Here is a 24,091-nt window from a genome sequence, read left to right as displayed (position 1 = left end):
AGTCTTTAAACCTCATCAGATTTCTAAATATTCCTGTACTGTTTGTAGATAAATAGGTAGTTACATGCACAATTCTAGTCAAGAAAGAACAGTTTTAAGTACTTAAGGCTTTCAGCTGATATATGTTTGTTATCTCTCACTTTCACTACTCTGCTAAGTTTCCCCCTTTCAGATATTCTCCAGACTCCCTTCAAAGAGCATTTCATAAGAGACATGTATGCAGCATGGGCTTCAGGTTTCTTTTTTTCTGAAGGACTTTTTGGACACACTCATCTGTCAGGCACTTGGTGCTGTGGGATGATCCTGGGGCTTGCAAGGCTGGCTTCCTGATAATTAATGCACAGCTTTCCCCATGCTTTTCTTTGTGGACATGCTGGCTTGCAGTTAACGTGCTTCAGGTCATAATAGTGAATCAGACAACTGTCACATTTTGACATATCTTCTCCAAATACTGAGCCTCCTGCTTGTCTTTTCCCCTGCCCACTTGCCTCCCCAGTACTGAGCTTGGGTTTGTCAGAGTCCTCCTGGTGAAATGCTGCAATCTTTTCCAGGTATACCTCACTCCTCTTTCTTGTGGCTCTCCCTTTCTTTGTCTACCTCTGCCATTGCTCCTTGCATCTTCCTTCTCTGTGTCCTTCCCTTTCTTGCCTCTCAGCTATTCACTTCCCCACATCCCTTCCTCTTCTGGTTACTGGCAAGGCATAGCAGTCCAGTAAAAACAAGGAATGGCAGGAATGTGCACTGGAGAGTCTGCAGCAGCAGTGGTCTGAAGGACTGTGGGCGGGTGTCCTAAATTTCATTTAACACTGCAGAGTCTTGCCTTTCAGAAGTGTGTGTTGCTGTCTTTCTGTAGCATTGCAACTTCCATGCGTGGGCTCAGTTAATAAGCCCTGTAGTGCTAACGTTCTCTGCTCATCCTCTCTGATTCCTGTGTGCTTTATTAGTGACTTCTTGTCATCGGATGCTTGTATGGTAAAATAACCCAAACTGTTTCCTCTTCTGAACGGAACAGAGTTTTATAATATGCTGAGTAGGCTGATTAATATGATTGGGAAATGACTATTCATGATCTCTTCTAATACAGGAGTTGAGGAACATCAAGTGAGAAGAATATGTAGCAGCAATCAAAGTGAATCAAAATTCTTCGCAAAGTACAAAGATCAGTCTTGAGGGATTTTATCTTTCAGTCTAACTCCATCTTCGGGATGGAGATTTTAAAATTTCACATAGCTTTATTCATATGGGTTAGGTGCTTGAAAAGGATGTAAATGATAGACCCATAGGCAAGGTAAGTATCATTTTTACTCAAGTTAAGACATTAAGCTCATCACCACGACATTGGTTAATAAAACATTGATAAGTTAGGTAAGATTCCTCCCCTAACAGTATGCTTCCCTGTGAATGGTCTCTGAGAAAGAGAGAATCTAATTTCCGTCCATTGAGATCTTCCTGCAGAATCCATCAGTTATTTCATTTTCTGCTATTTGTATTGCATTATTCTGTGCAAGGTTATAGTGTCATGTAGTTCAGATTTTAACATTCTTTACATTTTCCAGCGATGGTAAGGTTATTCCCAATTTGTGTCTGAGGGTTAAGTCAGTATTGTCAAATTGTATAATTTCGTGCTGGAATGTTATGGATGCTAAAACTTGCAATTAACTTGAATATTAGAATATTTTCGTAATAGAAAAATAACTTACCCAGGTGTATTAGGTGTAGAAGCTCTAACTTACAGATCCCTGCACCACAAATCACTGGAAATTTATACATCTTGCTCTGTTCCAATACTCTTCCCTGATTATCTGCTATTAGCAGATAAGATCGTGGGTCAGTGAAACTTTCTGGCATTCTTTTTTTTTTTTTTCCATATTGCTGCTTCTGAATTACAAGTTGTCTTTGTTCCTAAATTCTTTGATTGTCATTATCCTCTGTAGTTAAAACTGTAGGTGGTAAGACATCCGTTCTCTTCGTACTTTAAGTCTTCGTTATCAAGTGTTTTTCTATTGAGCCTAATCAGAAAGATATTTAGTGTGGTTCATTTTTAAAATACTGTTGCTGCAGTCTTCTGTTGTTAAAACGTTCTATTCATATCACGTAAAAATTATTAGAAACTAGATGTAGTAGGACAAATTAGTACTTTGAATTATTTCAAAGAAAACAAAAATGATTTATTTTTTTTGCACATAGCCATTTCAATGTTCACCCTAATGCTGTTGTTACATTTAGAAATAACAGACAAGAATTGCATCATTAGAATGTTTTAATTTGGGCACTGTTCTTGTAACTGTTCATATACAATTGCAATGTAGTACCAAAGCATATACCATTTTTTGCTCAGTTAAGGGGGAACTTTTTTCTTACAGAATGATGATTGCTTTAGTCAATATGCAAACAAATGTTTGTGGTTCATCTTATTAACAAGTTTATTTGGAGATTATCCTTAATCAAATCCCAGATGTCTGTATGGTCTTCGAAGTACTTGGACATCATCTCCTAAAGTGGATAATCAAGTCCAATTATCAAGGCCTTCCCATCCGTTGTGTAAAAAGTATAATTCGACAGGTAAGATTTGCTAATGTTTTAATTAACTTCTTCCACCATTGTTAACAGTTTGAAGGTTAGAATGGTGATATTTCAAACGAATTCTTACCAATGGTATCTGAGATAAGATAATTTTATTGGTAAGGTTTGTAAGAGCCTTTTCCTTGGTAGCCTGCGTTTCTCCTTTCTGTATTATTTTTACCAAGATATCCCACTGATAAGGGAGTTTCCTGAGATGTTATAGAAAATAAAAAGCTGAAACAATGAGTCTTTTTCATAGATGTAAGAGGATTCATATTCAATTGCAGTTTTGGTTAACAAAATCATCAGTATGTCATGCTTCTTAATAAGCTGTTCTGGAAAATAAAACATCAGAACATTGGGAAATAATATATTGTTATGAAACTGAACAAAAGATTTATCGCTGAAAAATCATTTCTAAATGAAACTGTTTTTTGAAAGTTAACTACATATATTTAAATTCTTGTAGAGTCAAAGGCCTAACCAGATGAAACAGTTCAGAACATTTCACTGGGAGATATTCTTTCAAAATATATTCCCTTGCTGTAGCTGTGAAAACCAAATTGCTGAGAGGTGATCTTAAGGAGAAATAGTGTCTCAACAAGGAAAAATCATACATCTCTGCGATTATATATATACTGTTAATCCATGTGTAGTTAATACCTACCAATGATCAAAGAAATATTTTCAGTTTGTCACTTAAGTAATTTGTATTGCCTTTCATCAGCATTACCTCTATTTTGTTAATAAGCTGTCTATGGAAGTAGTTATTTTCTTTGAAATTTTTATTATATGTCATCTGGTGAATATCAGCCTCTCAGCTCTTTAATCAGAATTAGCCAAATACCCTGCCTGACAAAGCTGTTAGGATGGAGCTGAAATTGTAGGTCCCTTAATTTCTGTACAACCAGGAGGCTCGGGTGCTAGAAATAAGGAGCTGTACTCATGCAGTGCTGAACTGAGCTGCGTGCTAAGGAACAGGACTGTGTATTTGCATTAATATGTGCGTATAAATATTCCCTGCTTCTGGTAAACTTTGTAATTTTTTTTTGTTCGGAATGTTTTCAGTTTGGTTGCTCCATTGTCCTGGAGTTTGGCCAAAACGTGGGAATTTACAATGTACTTTCTTTATGCACTGGCTTTAGCAGTAAAGCCGGATTTAGGAGCTCCCTCCTGCAGTTTACTTTTACCTCTGTTACAATGCCTGTTTGCAGAAACAGGAATGGATCCAAGCTGATTCCTTTTTGACCCAGCTTCACAGCATCTTTGTTACCAGGCTCCTGTAACCTAGCAGAGGAGGACTTTCAGGTGGGGTCTTCAGGGATGGTGACCAGAACCCAGTGAGAAGGGAGATCAGCAAGGGATGGATTTATGGAGGAGGCTCTCAGTTTTTCCTCAAATTGTCAGACTGGGGACCTGTCTCGAGTGGCATTTTACAAACGCATAAAGCACGGGAAAAAAAATGAGCTGGAATTAGAAATCCACGTGCAGTTGCAGAGCCATCGGGAGCACAGAGGGATAGTGGGACAGCTCAGACACCTGGAGTGCAGCAACAGGCAGGTAAAGATGCTTCCAAAAGGATGGGCAGTGATGAGTGGTTGAGCTCATATGCACCCACATTAGTACGGGTGTAGGCAGCAGAACTGGGGCTCTGTTTTTAGCCCCTCAGGATTCTGTACAGTTTGGGGCTCCAAGTGCAAGATGCTGGCTCACTGAAGTGAGTCCGGTGGAAGGCCACCAAGAGGATTAGGGAGCTGCAGCGTATCATGTATGGGAGGACTTGGGAGAACTGGTTTGTTTAGTTTTAAGAAAAGGCTAAGAAAGGTGAAAACTTTCTGCTGTCTTTGGCAAAGACAGAGAAAATGGAGCCAGACTCCTCTGGGCAGTACCCAGAGATAGGACAAAAGGCAGTGCAGGTGAGTTGCAAGAAGAGAAATTCTTGTTACGTATGAGGAAGAAATTCTTTGCAGTGAGGGTGGTCAGACACTGGAATAGGTCATGGTATGCAGCCTGCATTCTGGGAGATAGTCAGAAGTGAACTGGGTCGGATCTGATTTTGAAATTAGATTCAGCTTTGAAGCAGGTATGACTTAGATGGAGAGGGTTTCAACAACATGATCTCCTTCCAGCTGAAATTGTAAAACTTGTGCCATGCATGTTTTAAAAACTTGTTTATGAAACTTGAATATGAAAAATCAGTTATTGCACTGGTGTTCAGGAATAAGCCATTTCATTTCAAAAACTATTATAGTTCCATGCTATAATGAAAAAGAAATTTTGTATGCTACGAATCGGAAAATATTTTTGTTCTTTTCTGAGTACTTTTGAGTACTCAGTTGGGACAAAATTAAGGTTTATTTTAAAATGCAGCTGGGAGCTGAGTTTCTTAGTAAGAAATTTCATTTCAATTTTAAGCAGCTTTTTTTTTTTTTCCCCTGGGGCAGAGTTATATGAAATGTCATCCAAGAGATGACCCTATAGAATTGAAAAAGGGCTGGCTGCCACACTTCCTTTTTTGCAGTGAAGATGGTTGGCAGTGCAGATTTAATTCTGGAATCCTTATTTTGGGATGTAAAATATATAGCATCAGTCTATTTTAAAAGGATCGTGTTCTGAAACAGAAGCTAAGACCAGCATCATGTAACTGATCAATGAAATTTTTCTCTTTTGCTTCGCATCTACCATATAGTAAAGAATCTGTTTAATGTGTTAATATGATGTGGCTCCCTGAATGAAAAAGAAAGAGAAGAAAAATGAATCTTAAATAGACACTGTGGATGATGACAAAGAGTTTCTTGATGTGAAACTAACCATGTGACATTTACCAGGGAAAATACACAGTTTTGTAATTCACGTTTGTAATTATAATAACAGGAATTGTCCTGTCTTTTCAGAGTCACACTTGTAGTATACATTTCTTTACTGGTTTAGTGGTATAATACACTTCCAGTTTTTGTGATAAAGCAGTCTCATCCACTTTTTAAGATAGCTAAGAGCATTCTTTCTAATTATAAAATTCTAGCGGTATGGTCGTTATGGTAAGTCAAAGAATTGATTGTATAAGAATTGATTTTAAAAAATAATGTTTTCTGTTTTACTAAAAAGGAATCTTCAGCCAAAATGAAAGAAAAAGCTGGACCCCTAGCACACGAGAGGGGGAAAGGCTATCTTTATAAAGCGGGTAACAGCATATCTATTTTCACATAAATTCAGTTTGTGCACATCGCAGTGGAACAGATACTTTTTCTTCTGAATGTTTATGGCTTTTCATGTACTGCAGAATTTTGTCCTCAGATATTTGATGGTAATTTCTGAGATGCTCTGTACCATAGCGATGGAGGGAAAAGACTATTGTAATCAAACTTTATGTTGCTGTTGCTGCTGCTGTCTTTTCTAAAGATTGCAGTCACTTAGCCACTAACTACCTTCTTAGAATAAGCCGATCTTTCTTTAACATTTCTCACTTTGAGATGTACTGCATGTTCTTTTGATTGCTTTGGCAAACACTCAGGCATAGTTTGGATTTGCAGGGGAAAAAAAACAGGTTGTTAAGAAAGCAGCAGTTTCTAGGTATACCTTTGGCAGCGATGCTGAGTCTTGCTCATGTGAACATGCAGTTTTTATATATAAAGAGCATGACGGAAAGCTTTTCAGAAAGGTTGCTATTCCAAGCCAGCTCCGGAACAGGAGAAAGCAGAGCCAAGCACTTTGAGGTGTTTCTGGGTGTAAGCATCATACGCATGCAACTGTTTTTCTCTTACCCGAGCTACCTGGTGTGCTGTCTGGACATACCTGTCTGGAACTAGCTCAGGACTGGGTGGTAGACTCATGCCTTTGTATTCTGTTACTGCTATTTTGAACCAACACACTTTGCTTTGAAAGGTCACCCTAGCGAGTTTGGTCTTAAGGGATCCTGAGAGCAGGGAGGTTAGCATGTGCTGATTTATTTATACAATATCTGGAATGGCAGGCTGTTCCTGTAGCTGAGGCTGGAGGTCTATTTCCTGCTGCAGAACATTCTTTAAAAATTCAAAGAATTCTTTTAAGTGGGGTCAGTTAAGTTTCTGGGTTTTTCTTTCTTTCCTTTTTTTTTTTTATTTACAATATTTATGTAGACTATTTTAGCAATAGCTTGGTTTACCCTCTTATCTTATCCTGTACTGATTAATTGCAGTAATTGACTTGTGAAAGTAATTGTGAAAGTCAATTACTTTTTTCAAGTCTTTTATATTATACCTAGGTCTCATCTAAAATACTTTTAAAACCACATGAGCTGTTGTATTTCTGTGCTAGTCAGAATCAGAGACAGCTTCTTCATTGTGTAAAAATTCTTTTTATTTTAGTCCCAGACGACATTTTTAAGACTTTGGATATGCAGGTTTGATATGATTGAGCAGAATTTGCCTCCAGAGAATAGGAGAGACTAGTGGAAAAATTCATGTAACAAATGCAGGTAGACAAATCCTTATGTGACATATTGATCACATTAAAAGCTGAATTACTATTGCAATTCTAAGGAAAATTATAGTTAACATTTCATCCAAACATTTCCCTTCTTGCTTTTTACAATAATCAGTTGTTATTTATTAAGTCCAGGTTATTCACAAAGCAGATTTAAGTTATAGTATGTAGGACTTCCGGTGGGTTTTTTGAATAATAATCTTTTAAACAATGAACCAGGGAGAATCAGTCTTTCTGACTGAGCAGCCTGAATTCTTTTCCAAAGGAAGACCTATCGAGCTTTTTTTTACATGTGTGCTGATCACCAGAAGAGCTCTTGGGAAATAGAAGTCTGAGAGCAGCTTGTTGTCATCAAGACCATTCAGCCAGCCAATATCTAGCTTACGGACGTCTCTGGAACCAGGTTTATGAACTAAATAAATTATCCTGGCAGGCCACACATGGACTGCTGGCAATAGTTTGAACATCTCTGTACTAACACTAAATACACGTAGCTTGCTCTGGCTAATAAAAGTAAGTTTCAAAAAATTCCTTTTGCAATTAGGTACTTCAAGGTTTAGATTATCTCCACAGCAAGTGCAAGATCATTCATACAGACATTAAGCCAGAAAACATTCTGATGTGCGTGGATGATGCCTATGTTCGTAGAATGGCTGCTGAAGCTACCGAGTGGCAGAAAGCTGGTGCTCCTCCTCCTTCTGGCTCAGCAGGTATGATAGTATGTTTAAATGCAATTCAGTAAATTGGTCTCTATGAATTAATGCTAACAGTTTTATTTAATGAATATTAACGTTGTAAAGAATTGCATCTGAAAATGTACATCTAGTTCATTCTTATTAATGCTCTGGAAAGCTAAAAAGGAATGCTTTTTTCTCAGTTTTGCACATTCAAGTTTTTGGAGTCCCTGATTTATCAGAACAAAGACTCACTCTGCAAGCTTTAATGAGGTTTATCTGCAGTGAAGCCTTGCATCTTTAATATTGACAATAATTAATAATCTTATCTAACTTAAGTGTCTAGTTCTGTTAGAATTTCATCAGTGTACATTTGAAATTCTCTGCCTTCTCGTTGGTTATAACTTATGCTCAGAATGCAATGACAGCTATTATGGCCCATAGTTTTTCATTCTTGAAAACAGAATTTATTGCACCTGACTGAATTTGTGATAAGTTCTTATTCCTAGCTCTGTATGTGAAATACTTTGTTAAACTTGCCAAGAACGGTGATGGGAACAGTATGTTACGTTTAGCTAGGAGAAACCAAAATAAAGGACCTCACAGCCATTGGTAAAGACAAGCAAAAAGGCAATGTGGCTTTTCTAGTGATCTTTAGTAGCATGCTTGCCATTTATTTGGTAAACCAGCACATCAGCTGCAGGCAGTGGAGAAATAATATTTAAAGACCTTTGTAAAGACCTTTTCCTTTTGTTGGAAAATACATTATAGATTAAAATCATTGAGATATAGTAAAAATACCTTCTATATCAGGAACTATTGTGATCAAACCCATAATTTTTTCCACTGTAGCCAGTTATTTTCAGACTTTTAAGATTTCCTAAAGCACTTTCTTTTCAACATCATTTTTTAGACTCCGTCTTTGATTGAATGTGATTTTTTTGTCAAGCTAAAAATGATTGTGCTGTTTCACAGTATTATATATGTTAGATATGTTGACATGCAAAAATATATCATTAATATATTGTATTGAATTTTACATACTGTGTGATCATATAGCTAAAGGCTGTATGTTACTTGTGTGGGAAGTAACTTGATTTTCTTCATGTAGCCCTGATACTGCTTCCTGGCATTAAAATAAACATTATGTTAAGGAATACATTGATGGAATTCTTATCACAGTTTGTTCTTAGCAAATTGCAATTAAATGTATGACTTTCCACACAGGAGCTGAAGATGTGTTTTCTTTACAGCATTTCAAGTATAGGTTCTGCATAATTGTACTTTTCAGAGAAGTGATGATACTCAAGTGTAAGAATTTTTTGAAAACATTGCTCTTTCAGGGATGTACAAGCGTTGTTTTTTTTTCCCCTGAACTTAGCAGCAGGAGCAGAATCTATTAGAGAACTCTCAACTGTCTCAATTTTTCACTTTGCAGGTTCTCCTCCAGGGAGGTTCTCCTCCCCCGTTCAGTTCCACTTTCTCACTTTTACTTTGCTCCTGTTTCCCCTATTAGGTTATTTTTCTTTTTTCAATTATTTGTTTTTTTGTGTGTGTGGCTTGTATTCTTTGTGCATTTTTGCATTCGTTACTGTAATCACATCAGACCTAGTCATGAATGGTATCCACCTGAGACAAGCTTAGGAAGAGGTACACACTGGAGATGCTTTTTCTGTGGTGTAGAGCTTTTTGCCGCAGGCACTGATTCATACTTACAATCCTATCAGAGTACTCCGCTTCAAAAGGCAGGAAATGTGGATATTTGACTTTCCTGTTCAGTGTGACACAGTGGTCATCTGTGTTGAGTCTCCCTGGACTATTTAAAAGCTATCTACACCTGATCAATCAACTGACTGCAAACGTTTCATCAGTGACTGCTATACAGTCAACTAATGCTTTCTGACCACTACTGTTTCAGACTTCCCTTTTGGACTTTTGTTAACTTCTATTAACCAGCCACAAAAGAGTGAACAGAAATTAAAGCTAGCTCCTTCCAATGCCAGATGCTCTAATGGCGACATCAAATGATTTCAGGCAGGAGGCACTTATAAAGAGCATAGGAAAAAAAAAGGATAAAAATAAGATTTTTAATCATTGCTCTATAATTTCGTTCTGAATGTTTTCACATAATTTCTACAACTTTCTGCTGTTACAGAGTTGTTCTTGTAAAAATGTATATTGAAAATTGTTTTGTTTTCTTTCTAGTGAGTACAGCTCCACAACAAAAGCCTGTAAGTATTGGTATATAATTTGAATTAACTATATTATTTTCTGTGTTTGTGGCAGTAACTATTAGACTGTTGGTAGTGTCTACCCTTTTTAAAAGCTTCCTTTGAATAAAGCTTTTATGTTTCAGAAAACATTTTTCTTTTAATGTCTTTGGCCTTACCAGTTTTCAGCACATGTCTCTGATGGAAATTCTCATAGACTTACAATTCTGTAACCGTGTCAAAGGAAGTTAAGCATTGCCATTTTCATCTCTCATGGGATGATCCATTCAGTTCAAATCCTGACAGCAGTACATGCATGCACTAAATATCAGGCACTGCAGATAGCTTAAGGACTTCAAGGCCTTAATCAGCCAGATCTTAAAAAAGAGTTTTTTTCGTGAGGTTTGAAAAATCTTTTTGCCATCTGCGTATAGCAAGGAACCACTGATAATACAGCTGCTTAGTATACCTAAGGTCAAACCTGCTTTCTACATCTGTGTGTACAAAACCTGTATATAATTTAAATAAGCATACAACATGTATGAAAGTTAGTAGGATTATCAAATTAACTGTCTGATTTTGGCTGTCATGTAGTTTGTTTTGAAGATAACAATTTATAAATAAACCTTTAAGAAAAGGATATTTCTCTGTGTTCCCTGTACTTCATTTTTGACTTGTATGAGGATTTCTTAGTGGTATCTGAATGATGAATGGAAATTGGATAGAGCTAATTTATCAAGGAGTAAAATTAGAAGTCAGAATTCAATTAAAATATAATAAATTGTTTCAGTCTTCGCTCAGATCTCTTGATATTTTTTTTCTTTGTTGTTATACCTGGGGTTGTTAGTCCTTATGTTATATAAAATGTGAAACTTTTCATGATGGCCATCTGTTGTTTGTGATTCATATGTTTTGGACCAGAAAGGAATAATAAAGCTGCTTTTTACAGGGGAAAACCTGAACAGCACAGTGTTTATTTAAAATTCTTTACCATTTTCAATCTCTTTGGGTTTCTCGTATAATTTTTCTCTGCATACTTTCGCTGAGCATTTTACCTGCATTGTACAGAGAGAGAGATCATGTATATAGCTTATATCAGATAAGCATATAAGATATAGCAGATGTGATAGCAGAATATCTTCCACGTACAATCATATTATCTGTTGATCTAGATTAAAGTTTAAAATTATTGTGCTAGTTGAGATTAGAGGAATTTTAGTGTCATCTTAGATGTATTTTGCTCTTGTGTCTGGTAAACAACCATGTAAAAATATATGTATAGCTATGTAAGATTTTGATAGTTGTTTTTTTTTTTACTTCATATAACCCTGGTTATACGAAGGTTTTTCCATATATAAAATGGAAAAAAAAAAACACAACACAGTATATTTACGATATTAATTGACATCCAGTATTTTCAAATAAAAAGTAGTTGTACTGCATGTTTTTGGTCTAAGATGTCTTGAGGGGAATTGTTCAGTTTTGATTTTCTTTGTGTTGTTTTTTTTAATTTTATTTTGGTTTTATTAATACTTCAGGTTGGAAAAATATCCAAAAACAAAAAGAAAAAACTGAAGAAAAAACAGAAGAGGCAAGCAGAGCTGTTAGAAAAACGCCTGCAGGAAATAGAAGAACTAGAGCGAGAAGCTGAAAGGAAAAAAATAGAAGAAAATGTAACCTCAGCTGTACCATCAAATGAGCAAGAAGATGAGTACCACCCAGAGGTGAAACTAAAAACAGCTGATCTAGAAGAGGTAGTAGATGAAGAACCTGGAAATGATGATGGTTGGTGTCATCTGCTTTTATTGACCTAGAATTTACTGTTTCAGAGGCGAAAGTAATTACGGTATTGCATCTAACACATTGAACAAAGTTGCCAAACAAAAATTCTTGTTTAATGTCTGTGGTTTGGAGCATAATTGTTAAGGTTTAACTCCTTTCTAGCTCCTATGTTTTTCGTCAACTCTTTACAGTTCTGACAGAGATGTAATACTGTCTTTTTTTTGGTTCTGTTTATACTGTGAATTTTCTTGCCTCTGTGATGAATCCCTGTTTGACGTTGACAGAGTTGTAGATTTGTAGTGCTTGCTTTTAAAATCACTAATCTTCCATTCATAACATTCTTCTCTTCTGAAATGTTCCCCCAGTTATACTATCCTGAACCACTTCACATTGTTCTTTTTTGTTTGTTTTCCAACAGCCCTATTAGATCCTTCTCTTGCCTTTAATTTAGATTTTAAAGTCTTTGCGTGTTCCAGTGATATTCAGAATTGCCTTGTGTGCTGTGTTGGAAGTCAAGTACTTCCTGAAGAGTTAAAAGTTAGGAATGCCTAATTTCAAAATGATGTGTTGATATGTGATCTAATATGTTGCTCATTAAAAAATTTTCAGGGGAGGCAGAAGATCAGGATGAAAAAGAAGACACAGAGAAAGAAAACACTGAGAAAGATGACGATGTCGAGCAGGAACTTGTCAACAATGACCCTACAGACCCTAAGTGGATAGAATCCCCCAAAACAAATGGCCATATTGTCAATGGCCCCTTCCTATTGGAACAACAAATTGAAGATGAAGACGAGGAAGAGGAAGAATGTCCAAATCCAGAGGAGTATAATCTCGATGAGCCAAATGCAAAAAGTGATTACTCTTATAGCAGCTCCTATGAACAGTTTAATGGTGAATTGCCAAATGGACGTCATAAAATTCCTGAGTCACAGTTCTCTGAATTTTCAGCTTCAGTGTTCTCTGGGGCTCTAGAGTCTGTAGCTTGTGGTTCTGCTGTTTCTGAAGGATCAACTGTAACTGAAAGAGAGGAGAGCAGCCCATCTCATGACAGGAGCAGAACAGTTTCAGCTTCAAGCACTGGAGATCTGCCTAAAAGTAAGCATTCCTCTTGGTGGCATATACATGGCCTGAAGTCTTTTGGAGCTGTAGGTGATGTCTGATTGTAGAATGCGTAATGGAAATGGAAAAAAAAAAACCTTATGTAAATGTTTTATCTCTGTTCAGTGAAGTTTGTATGCAAAATTTTACCTTTTTTTTTTTTAAGTGAAAATTCAGCACCACATCTTATGGGTAGAGCATCACATCTTTCAGTAGTGTGAAAGCACCTTTCAGTAACAAGGGGAGGACTCTATCACACCATTTCCCTTGCTATAATTGAACAGTAGATCTGGAACTTCTCTGTGATGTTGTCTTTTCTTTACCTGTGGCTGAAGTGTTTTAAATGTTTTTAGTTTCTGGGTTAGTTGCAAACCTACTAATGTCCTGGCCTGCTCCCTGCTTGACTCTGAGGAGTGCCCATTGAGAAGATGGTGCCCATGTTGCCAGCCTCTGCAGTCAGAAGTGTGTGCAGGCTGCTCCCAAATACTCGCTTTCCTAGACACTGCCCAGACCTGGGCAGAAAGTGGGATATGGGGTCAGATCAGCCATAGTTAGGACTGGATCATAGCTGCAGCACACTACTGGGAAACCTTTTTCCATTGCCGACTAATTTAATCTTCTTGGCTTTGTCTAACTCTGAACATTCTGGTCATTGAATATTACATCATGTGAATGCCCAGTCCAAATTATCATTATTTTAAATTTAGAGCTTCATCTTAGAAGACATCTGGCAAAAAAGGCAGTGCTGATGTCTAGAAATGAAGACGAGACTTTTAAGTTATTTTGGTCCCAAAGCATTTTGGTGAATTTTGACCTCCTGGGACCAAGATTCAAGGAAAAGAAAATATATTAATTTTGAATGACTTTAAGAAATAATAATAATAATAAAAAACTTTGGTTGGAAATTGATGCGTCTTTTGCCTAGTACCATGGGCTTTGATTAAAGGCCGGGGGGGAGGCAAATGTGTGGCATAGAAAGGCAGTGATTAAGTTACAAAAAATCTGTAAGTCTCCTCAAAGGCAGTGGCTCAGCTAAGCATACTTTACGTAAATTGGATGCTTTTTTGTGCATTCTGATCTGGGAGTTTGATAGATGCAGCCTGGAACACAGCACAAAAGCATTCTTGATCAATTTAAATAAATCTGTCATCTTAAATTTTAAGAGGAAAGCAAAACTGATTTTTTTTTTTCTGCTGTAGAACTTGTTCTTAAGGGTTGTAGATCAGTTACTGTAGGTGAATTATGTGCATTGAGCAGTAGGAAAGAGAGAAGGAAGATGATGTTTGCCAGTGAGCATTATTCACACAGCTTAAGGCCAGAGGTGATCGTGAGATCATTTAACCTGGCTCCTTTTTTAATAACAAGGCAATAACGCACCTATCTAGTAAGCTCAGAAAGCTTTGTTTGGCAAAAACTAAACAACAACAACTACTATTGATTTGGACAAATTAAAAGATGGAAAACAAAGAAGTATGTTTGAAGTTTTAGAAGAACTGTAACTAGTTTGGATTTGTCTAGTTGCGGCTTCTAGCTTCTTGTTATATCTTTTCTCAGTCATATTCAAAAGTTCTTTAAGACACACTATTTTCATTCGTTAGTAGTTCTTTTCAGTTTAGGACAGTTCTTCTCTCAAGCTTTTTGGTAAATCTAAACAAGATGATTTTTTTTTGTCTCTGTAAGCCATGTTGCCAACCCTCAACTCATGATGGCTTTTCTGTATTCAGCTTGGGTTTGGACATTTACATTTTGGCCACCAAAACTGTTCAAATCCAAAACTTTTGTCTATAAATCCTGTTTATAGAAGATGTGGAAGGTGAAATCTTGGTTTCTGTGCAAAGAGCTGGATTTTTGCCATTGAATTAAATGGCTCCGGAGTATGACCCATAGGCTTTATCCATAGTGTCAGTGACTAAATGATAAATATATGGGTTTCAACTTCAATAAAGAAAATACCGAGAGGCTAAATCTGTAAGCGGATAGAAGAAAATGAGATAGCTCGGGAGAAGATCGCCAAGCCTGCGTGAACATTGTCCCAGATGAAGTTACTAAATTTAAACAGAGCTGTATTCAGAAGTACAGTAGAGTGTATTTCCTCATTTAAGACTTTAGAAGAGCATTTCCTGCAGTTTATTTTACAGTCTGACTAAATCAGGTAACCTGTCAGTAGGTAAGAAACGTGAAATGAAATGCAATTGAGTAGAGCTGTATTTCTGCAGGAGGTCAAGACTCAGGCTAATAAATCCTCCAGTCTGTCTCCTTATGCCCCGCTCCCCCTAAAGGCTCCTAGATGCTCGGTAGCCAATTTGTGCTGCTGGCAGTGGATGGGCAGGAAGCCTCTACTGCAGTTTTCCTGGGGTGACATGTAAAATCCTCCTGCTTCCCCAAAGTAAAGCTGCTGTTGTCATCACAGGAGCAGCTTATCTCCCCAGCTGGAGAACCAAACCTACTTCATTCCTCCGTCATCGTATCTCATCAGGAGCGGTTTACGGGCCTGGTGAGCAAGGGAAGTAGAAATCAGTAAATACAGCCATAGCTCACTTCTTCCTCAGAAGGAGGAAAAGCTTGGTGTCATTAATCTTAACAGCACCAGTCATGGCTTTAAACAGTAATAAAAATGATTAACGTAGGTAAGGAAGAAGAAAGGTATGACACTTTGCAGGCCATTCAGGCTTTCTAAAAAGTGCTGCTTTTTCACTATGTCTTTAGTACCCTTTTCTTGTATGGACACAGACTATTTGCTCCTCTCCATGTAGTTATTGCTATACATTCTTAAGTAGCGTGGTCTCATCTTAATTTTTTCAGGATACTTGCTTCATTCAGCGCAGACAGATTTGCGTTCAGTGGCTGAGCAACTATTTTTTTCAAGTTTCTATCTTTTTTCATCTTTTTTTTTAAGTTTACACTGTGTGACCAAATGCTCTTAGGACAAATTTATCAGTTTCCTCATGACTTCCCTCCTTGTTCCAGTGCTTGAATGTTTACTAAGTATATTGTCGTGGTGTGACTGTGAGAAGAGGAGGTGATATTTCTCAGCCTTACGGAACTAGGACACACAGAAGTGAAAATTAGAAATGCTCACGAAGTTTGCACTCAGGTTGAGCTCCATAGGATGCTTTTTGAGAGTACTTGCTAAGAAGTACGCTCCTTTTGACTTCAGTCAGCTATGAATGATCAGCATTTATCAAAATCAGAATGCAAGGTCTCATTCATCACTCACAAAACACGGGACACAAACTCACTGAGTTCAGGAGAAAAACATGAAGGTGTAGGTACTTGGCTGTTACCTTTTCCAAGTTTCTCTGTTAAGGGAGGTTGAAGAATGCTCTTTCCTAATGTCATACTCAGATATCTTACTAATGAGGCATTTTTTTCCCTTTATTCTCCTGCTTTACTTACTGCAACACTTCACTTTCAGTAAGATGTATGGGAAGGATTTACTCAGCGATATCTTCTTTTTCTCCAGGGCTACTGAGCTGAGAAAGGTCTTGTTAGTTGTTGAATAATGCATGTGATTGTGTTTAAAAAAAACATACTGCTATGCAGCATGCTCTTAAGGGAAGACTTCAAGTTAAGATTACTAATTCCTGACTTTTAAGTGCTGGAATGCAGCCTTAATATTCTCTCAGTGTATATTACTCTTATGCCCTATGTTGGTGCTTTTTTTTGCACCAGAGTCTTGGACTCCATTCCAGCTATTTTAGAGGACTGTTTTCTTGACATCACTGCCCCTTCTACCATTTAGTCCTGCCATCTTCTTTTCCATCCAGACATTATTATCATCCCTGATTGCCCATTCAGATTTTTTGTCCCAGTAGCTCAAGATCTTCATCTGATTTCAGTCACACCTAACTCACCCTGTTAGACTTCCTCTCTTTTTTCTCCTTGTCCCACTTACAGTGTATTTTCTTTTTCCAATTCCTATGCCAGTTTAACTGATCATTATACTGGATCCCCAGATCCCTTTCTTATCTAGTATCTTACCACCCTTTCAGTTATCTTCATATCTTACCACCAGTTTCTTGTTTAGTTTTTGTAGCTTTTGATGAAGCAGCTGAGATGATTCCTCTGCTGCTGTCACATTTGTGATACCTGTTTTTTTCTTCCCCATTCAAATCAACCTGCTTTCTTTCCCAAGCAATTTAGGAGCTAGTGGGTGGTGGTCTGTCAAAACAAAAAAGCAGCAGTCCTGCACTGTCAGGACCCTAACGTGTGTTAGGGTCTCCAGTGTCCCAGGAGCCTATAAAGATTGCAGGATTAATTGATTACAGTTCTGCCATTTCACTTTGAATCATGTTCAATGCAAACAGATCCTTCAGAGAACTTTGATTCAGTGCTGAATGATCTGTGAAATGGATAACTGTACGCTAGGCTCTGAAATTATACAGGTTTTAGTAACTCTTTTTCCCAATGGGGCAAAATAAAACAAACAAAAGTAGGCAGACAGTATATGCCTTAGTCAAGAATGGAAGTGCTGGATTTATTTTCTTAACCAAACTGTTCTAAGAATGTATCTTTCCTGTGGAGTTCTTGGAGTTTGAGATTTAACATTTCTGTTATGGAAACACATGCACTATTTTTGCTTAGGAGCTCCTTCAGGTATTTTAATAATGGTCATATGGCAATTTGTTAATAACGCAAACAATTTGCACTTGAAATGTGTAAGGATATTTAGAAATCAAGGTAAGAAATACTGTTTACGTTGCTTTAATTTCTCATAACATTCCGCAAATGATTGTGATGTCTTCAAGGTATTACAAAACTGGATCAAGGCAAAATTGCTTATGGAGAATGAAAAGTATGTTCTAAATACTAACTGTTTTGCATTTTGCTTGTGTTAGCAAAAACTCGTGCTGCTGACTTACTGGTGAATCCACTGGACCCAAGAAATGCAGATAAAATTAGAGTTAAAATTGCTGACCTGGGGAATGCCTGCTGGGTGGTAAGTATCAGGTCAGCTATACAGCCTTCCTACTTAGAACAGTCCTTTTTATTTCTCATTTTTCCTGTTAACGTGGTTCTTTCTGTTTTAGCATAAACACTTCACAGAGGACATCCAGACAAGACAATATAGATCCATAGAAGTTTTAATAGGAGCAGGTTACAGTACACCTGCTGATATCTGGAGTACTGCATGTATGGTAAGAACAATACAATACGTATTCTAAAACCTCCTAAAAAAACTGTCGTTTATTTACTGAGGGATCCTGATAAGGATGGTTCTGACATTTTGACACAAATATAATACTATAAATTATGTACTCTCAGATACGTAATGATCTCAGCTACTGATGATTGTTCTCTTTTATTTCAATATTTTAAGCACCCTTAATCAACAGGAAATACTTTGGAGGAAGTTTCTAATTTTCATTTGATGCATTTTAAACCTGCAGTCTAAAATATGCAAGTTCGAAGGAAAATATAGGTATATTTTAAATGTCAAAATCTAATTGAAATCGTACGACTGCATGTTTCCTTCCTGTCTTAGAATCTGTGCAACTCTTTGCTGTGTTTCCATTCCTTTTTATTACATAAAGTAGCAAAATACTGAAATACTTTAAATTCTTGCCACCTTCAGTGAAAACATTCATCAGATTTGGTTTGCAAATCACAGCTTTAGATTCTAAACTTGAAGAGATGGAATTTAATTTATTAGTAAAATATGTGGTAATGTTCTGTAGAATTAGTTTTAACACACAGTAAAACTGAAATGATATATTTTTATAGAGTAGGAAAAATGAAAATAACTTTTTGAAACATTGATTCTGTTTGCAATCTTGCTTTGAGGACAAGCTACATGCATTTTCTCATTAAAGATAGTTTTGGAAATACATTTAGAAGTACCTTTGTCTATTTTAAAAGTGAAAACTTATTCAAATCTTTATATTTTACAAATACATGTCTGAAAAGAGTAAGTGTGTGAGGAGGAGGAGAACACTTAAATACTAGACGCAGTTTGCAGGCGTGGGTGATGAGAAGAATTGCAGAACTGAGAGGGAGAGGAGGAGGATTGAAAGGAACATAAAATCCTACAGATATTATAAGCTCAGCAAGCCATGTGTTGGAAGTAACTAACCCATAAGTAAATTTGCAAGTATGTTTTCTCTGGAGTTTAATACTAGCTTTTGCTTTAGTACACAGAAAAGAACATCCATTTCTAAATTTACTCTTCAATTTTGAGGCAAAATGTAGAATTTTTCTATTACATTGAAAATGAAACATAGAGAATTTTCCACAGTTTTGATCCTGAATTCTGTGAACTCTTTAATGAGTCTTCTCTTTGTCTTCTCGTAGCTATCTATAATATTACTATAGGGACTTATCATTCCTTTTACCTGATACTCTGTTAACCTTAATTCAACCCAATACCTTTTTATGGTGTTGAATACTCTGTATTCTTCCTTTAAGGTTGTACTGATTCAACCTGCATCCTGCTAATTGATACTTGGTGTGAGTTGTAAATGACTTTCTTGTTCCTTTTAAATAGAAAAGATATCTTTGGAAGGGCACTAGCTACTGACAGGATGTATGAGTTCTTATCACATGTTGTAAGAACTTTTATGTGATTTTTAAATAGTTGTCGTGACTGGATGAGTTTTGAAAAACTGTATTGTACAAGAGGAGATGAACATACAAGCAAATATTGGGCTGTTTCACTCTGTGACAGTCATCCTGGCCCTTACACTCGAATTCTTTTTCATGTTATATAGGCTGTATTGCTTTCTTCGTGCAAGTCCTTTCTTAAACTCACAAAAACAAAACCTAAAGAATCTCTGCCACTTGGGGTATCTTAGTTCAGATTCACAGTTAGGTATGGAATTTCATTATTTTCATAAGAAAAATATAATTCTGCTTTTTTCATATGTAAGCTTTAAAGATAGTAAAGCATTTGAGGCAGGAACACTAGAATTCTCTTCCATCTTCTGCCACAGATTTTGTATTTTTGCTCTTAAAAGTACTGCAGAAACTTTACAGTCTTACAGCACTGACATACGATAGTTGAATTCAGTTATCTTCACTGTACAAGTGCAGTCATGTAGAAGATAGAGATCAGTGCCTTAAGCTCACCCCAGAAATTCATAGTTTCAAAACTCCTTGGGATCTGCTTTCATTCCGGAGTGGTTAGGAAGTGGGTCAGAGCAGTGTAAGTGCTCGTCCTGAATCAGAGGGAATACAGCTCGGAGGTAGGTACTAACCGAACACCTTAACTGTCTTTCTGCAGGACTTTTAATGTGCTGAAATATTAAAACATGCAGAAACATGACTGATGCAGAACTGCAAACTCCCAATTAACTTATTTAGGCCATTTTTGGAAATCATGATTTGATTATCTCCAGTTGCTGTAGTATCTAAGAACAGTGAAGTTCTGGAGCATTTTAATCCCATGAGAGTCCCACTTGCTTCCTCAAGTCTGGATTCTCTGTTGTACCTAAGTGTGCTTCACAAAATGTCCTCCTTGGTTACTTTGCTCTTGTTGCCTTATTTAATTCTGGAGTGTTTACTTTTAGCTGTATTGTCAAAGGGACTGTCTGCTGGAGCTGAAGGTGGTATTTATTTTGATCTGACTGGCTGAAAATGTGGCTTAGGTATTCTGTTAGCCATGCTGTCTAAGACTTCAAATTCAATGGAGAGGAAGGTGATTCTCCACCTCTTTGAAATGTTGCTTTGCTTATATGACAGGTCCAATGTCATTAAGGACATTTTGGAAGCTTTGCTGTGCAAAATGAGTGGTCCAGCAGCATTGCCATTACTTTTTTCTGCACGATATTCCATGCCTCCTTACCTTGCCCAGTGTGATACCACCAGGCACACAGGGTGTCCTACCAGCTCACCCCTGTGCTACCAGCATATGGTATTTCTCATTCACTGCCTGAAAAATAAATAAATAAATAAAATGGGTTGTCTATATCTTAATAAGTGACTGTAAATCTGAGGTTGTGTTCAGGGTAAGTAATTCACCTGATCATTTCGCTGTTAGAGATGTTTGTGACTAGTATTGAGCACCTGTTCTGGAAAGGTGAGTTTGGCTTTGCTCTGGGAGCTGTGACATAATTACAGGTTCTGTCTTTCCTTCTGATAATGATTTTGAGTTCGGCTAAGCTTTCTTGTCTCAATTTATCTACTGAAAGATGGTGCACATTCATTTAAAAAAATAAAAACGGGCCTTTCTTTGAATTAATTTAGGGTCCTTAGAGTTTCTATGTCAGTAGCTGACATCTGTATACGTTCATAAAGCACCTCGATCTTTTTGTGTCTCTTGGTTTGTAGGTTTCGTGGAGGACTACTGGAGTGCATAGGGTCAGGCTTCACCTGGCATCTTGGTCTTGTGCTTTATCACTCTCCATTTGAGCCTAAGGCCTTTTTCATTGCCTGTTGCTTGCTAATGAAATAATCTTGCTCAGTGGGAATAGCATTGGCAAGTAGCAGAGCTGCTGGCTCTTGCATTGGTTTGTGTTTGTGGCATTAAGCGTTGCTGTCAGGCATAGAGGTTGTGGTGTATCACAACAGTAGCAAACGCTTTTTTCACAACGCCATTCATCAGCAGTTTTAATTGACCTTTAGTATTGACAGTGGAGATGGTGGCGATGTTTTTTACAAAGCAAACGATGGTGCATTATGCAGGCAAAGCGTCTGTGTCCATGTGTGCACAGCAACTTGCAGAGCACTCCCCTTATGAACCTGGCTTTTAGGACATGCTGTGTTGTGTCTGCGCAGAGTGCTCGCATTAGGTGGGCTGTGCCAGTGCGGGTTGGCTGCATCTAGCCACCAGCCCTGTGTGTTTGATGCAGCTTCCTAGGAGAGAACAGTCACGTTGTATTTAGATTATACTCAGTACGAAGTAGTCAGAGATTCTGATCAGGATTAATTGTGCTGGAAGTCTACACAAACAGAGTCATGTAAGGACTCTACCCAAATAGCTTACAATGTAACTGAAGCCGGGTAAAAGAGGGAGAAGTAACTCGGTGCTAAAAACCTTACAGCTCCTTTTCTTATGGTGTTAAGTCAGTGAATAAGTAGCATTGTAAGCCAGGAGCCTGTGGGCTGAATCTTCTAATTTTAGATGATTCAGCATGGCTCAGTTCTTGTGCCCCAAACAGGATAAGTACCTCTTTGAATCAGATTTGAAGGATGAAAGGGGGTATTCTCAGGCCAGTACCAGTCCTCTGCTCAGGTAATCTGAATTTTAGGGTCTTAAAGGGGGCGGGGGAAGATAGCAAGGAGAAAACAGGATGAAGCATCTTTGGAGGCTTATGCATGCATGATGTGCTGTGAAGCTGATGAAAGAAATTAAATGCCAGTGGGGTTTTCAAGACTATGACAGAGGAGTTTGCTTGTTCTCTGATGAGCAAAGAATACAACAAAGTGTAACTTCATTTTTTTCCAGACTTTTAGGGACCTTAGCATGAGTAATTGTTGCAATCACTTGCTGCACAGTTACATATTTTGCTAAGGAACTTGCACAGTGCCTTTTTTTTTTTTCTTTCAACAATGTGGCCAGTTTAAGTGGGATTATCAACTGCTCTCATGCAAAGCTGACACTGGAAATCTCTCTTCACAGTTAGTGTAGTCTAGAAAATACTATGTTCCCTTGCTGTACTAAACCCTACTTTAATTATGTCAACAGGGAGGTACATTTCTAGTTTTTTTTTTTCATTTTCACCCAAAAAAGAAGCAGATCTGGATCCAGCAGTGCCTTTGACAGGACTGAAACCACCCTTGATCACTTGACTTTATCAGGCTGAATTTCCTCATTTGCAGTACTGAGAGAGTCTCTTTCTGCAGAGCACAAACTGAGCAGGCACTGAATAATTTAACATCTCCTAAATCTCCAAACCCACGGAACACAGTGCCCCACTGCTGCTGCCAGGAAATGCTGGCGAGATAAGGGAGTTAGCACTGGTCGAGGGCATCCCTTTGTGCTGCTCCTGGAAATGTCTGCAAGCACCATGATTCCACCGCTTTTCCTTCATGCTCTTTGGATTGGAGACAGGAAAAGCACCTGAAACGATGAGTCTCATCAGCTGATCGTGTTGTTCATTAGGTACAGTCTTGTTTTAGCTGCGGGGAGGAGATGACTCTATCACAAGCTAGGACATTAACAAGACAATATTTTTTAGCACGTATCTGAGGTGGCTTTTGTGGTGAGCTGTGATTCCTGAAATATCTTCTTTTTGTAATGAGAACTCGCTAATACATCATAGCTGTAGACCGTCAGGAAGTCCGAGAAGGAGAAATTGTACTTGGTGCTTTTTCTACCCGAAGAGAATAGGAATGATTAAGGAAATATCACCTGTGTATTGATGATATTGGGTGAGAGGAAAAAGGAGGCAAGCAAACAGCTTTCATAGTAAGGGGGAATGCTATTACAGCTTATGGAACCAGGCAAGCAAGCTTACAGTGATGTTTGTTTTCTTTTTTATTAAGAATAAGCAGAGTGTAGTAACTTCTACACACATTTAACCTAAGTGCTTGTTGTTCAGCCCCCAATTTAATTCTTTGCATAATGTCCTCTAACAAGGAGCAGGGAGGTGACTCTCCTTAACTACTCTTTGTGTTATCAGTGGGAGAAAACAGCCGTGTCCCCATAGGATCATGAGTATCATCATGCTGGTGCGTGCGAGTGGCACACCACCGAAGGCGTGATGGCCAGCCTCGGTCTGCAGAGAAGCAGCGTTTTGAGGAAAAATGGAAAATCAAAAATCTGGTTGGGAGAGAAGAAAAACTTCAAGTTGCACATATTTTTCAGTAGGCAGATACAGTACAAAATGCTGTTATTAATCACTGTGCACCCTTTTGCTTTGAAGGTGGTGGGTGGACAACCTGAAACATTCAGAAGTAAATGATTTTCCAAAGAAATTGACTTTTCAAGGCAATGCTCAGCATTTGCATGATTCTGAGCTCGGAGTGTAGCAAATAATATAAAGCTGTTTCCTTTTCAAGCATCCCATGTATGTCTGACCTTTCTTTCCAAGCAGCAACCGTGCAAAATCCCTTTTATATTCCTTCCATTGCCTGGATCATTAGAGTAAGATGTTCATGGGAGAAGAACCTGTTATCTGGTGTGCTTCTCTCAGAAAGCTTTTTGCTCTTCTTTTCATGCTCCCACTTACCTGTGGAACAGTGTGCTTAAAACCAAGTCTATTTTTAAAGCAGTTACAATTTTCTCATTCACAGCTCTTCATTTCAGCTGGGGTGGAGAAACTCTGGCCAAGAGCTGGATCTCGTCTGTCAAAATAATAATTCTGGCCTCTAGCTTGTTGTCCTTTTTCAGCTGGGGCTTCGTAAGAGGAATTCAGGGAGCCT

General features: G+C 37.7%; 1 protein-coding gene across 13 annotated transcripts in view; it reads left to right on the top strand.

Moving 5' to 3' along the window:
* SRPK2 (SRSF protein kinase 2) overlaps positions 1-24,091 on the top strand; it is a 144,513-nt gene that overhangs the window by 110,251 nt on the left and 10,171 nt on the right. For all 13 annotated transcript variants that reach the window (XM_083819844.1, XM_083819846.1, XM_083819852.1 and 10 more), the window contains 7 exons: positions 2,456-2,562; positions 7,568-7,733; positions 9,903-9,928; positions 11,446-11,692; positions 12,299-12,787; positions 17,629-17,729; positions 17,821-17,928. In XM_083819844.1, the coding sequence (XP_083675970.1) occupies positions 2,456-2,562; positions 7,568-7,733; positions 9,903-9,928; positions 11,446-11,692; positions 12,299-12,787; positions 17,629-17,729; positions 17,821-17,928 (1,244 nt within the window). The remainder of the gene's footprint in view (positions 1-2,455; positions 2,563-7,567; positions 7,734-9,902; positions 9,929-11,445; positions 11,693-12,298; positions 12,788-17,628; positions 17,730-17,820; positions 17,929-24,091) is intronic.

This window comes from Anser anser (assembly GCF_964211835.1).
Source record: "Anser anser genome assembly, chromosome: 1".
Classification (NCBI taxonomy): domain Eukaryota; kingdom Metazoa; phylum Chordata; class Aves; order Anseriformes; family Anatidae; genus Anser; species Anser anser.
This window is presented reverse-complemented; position numbering and strand designations above follow the sequence as displayed.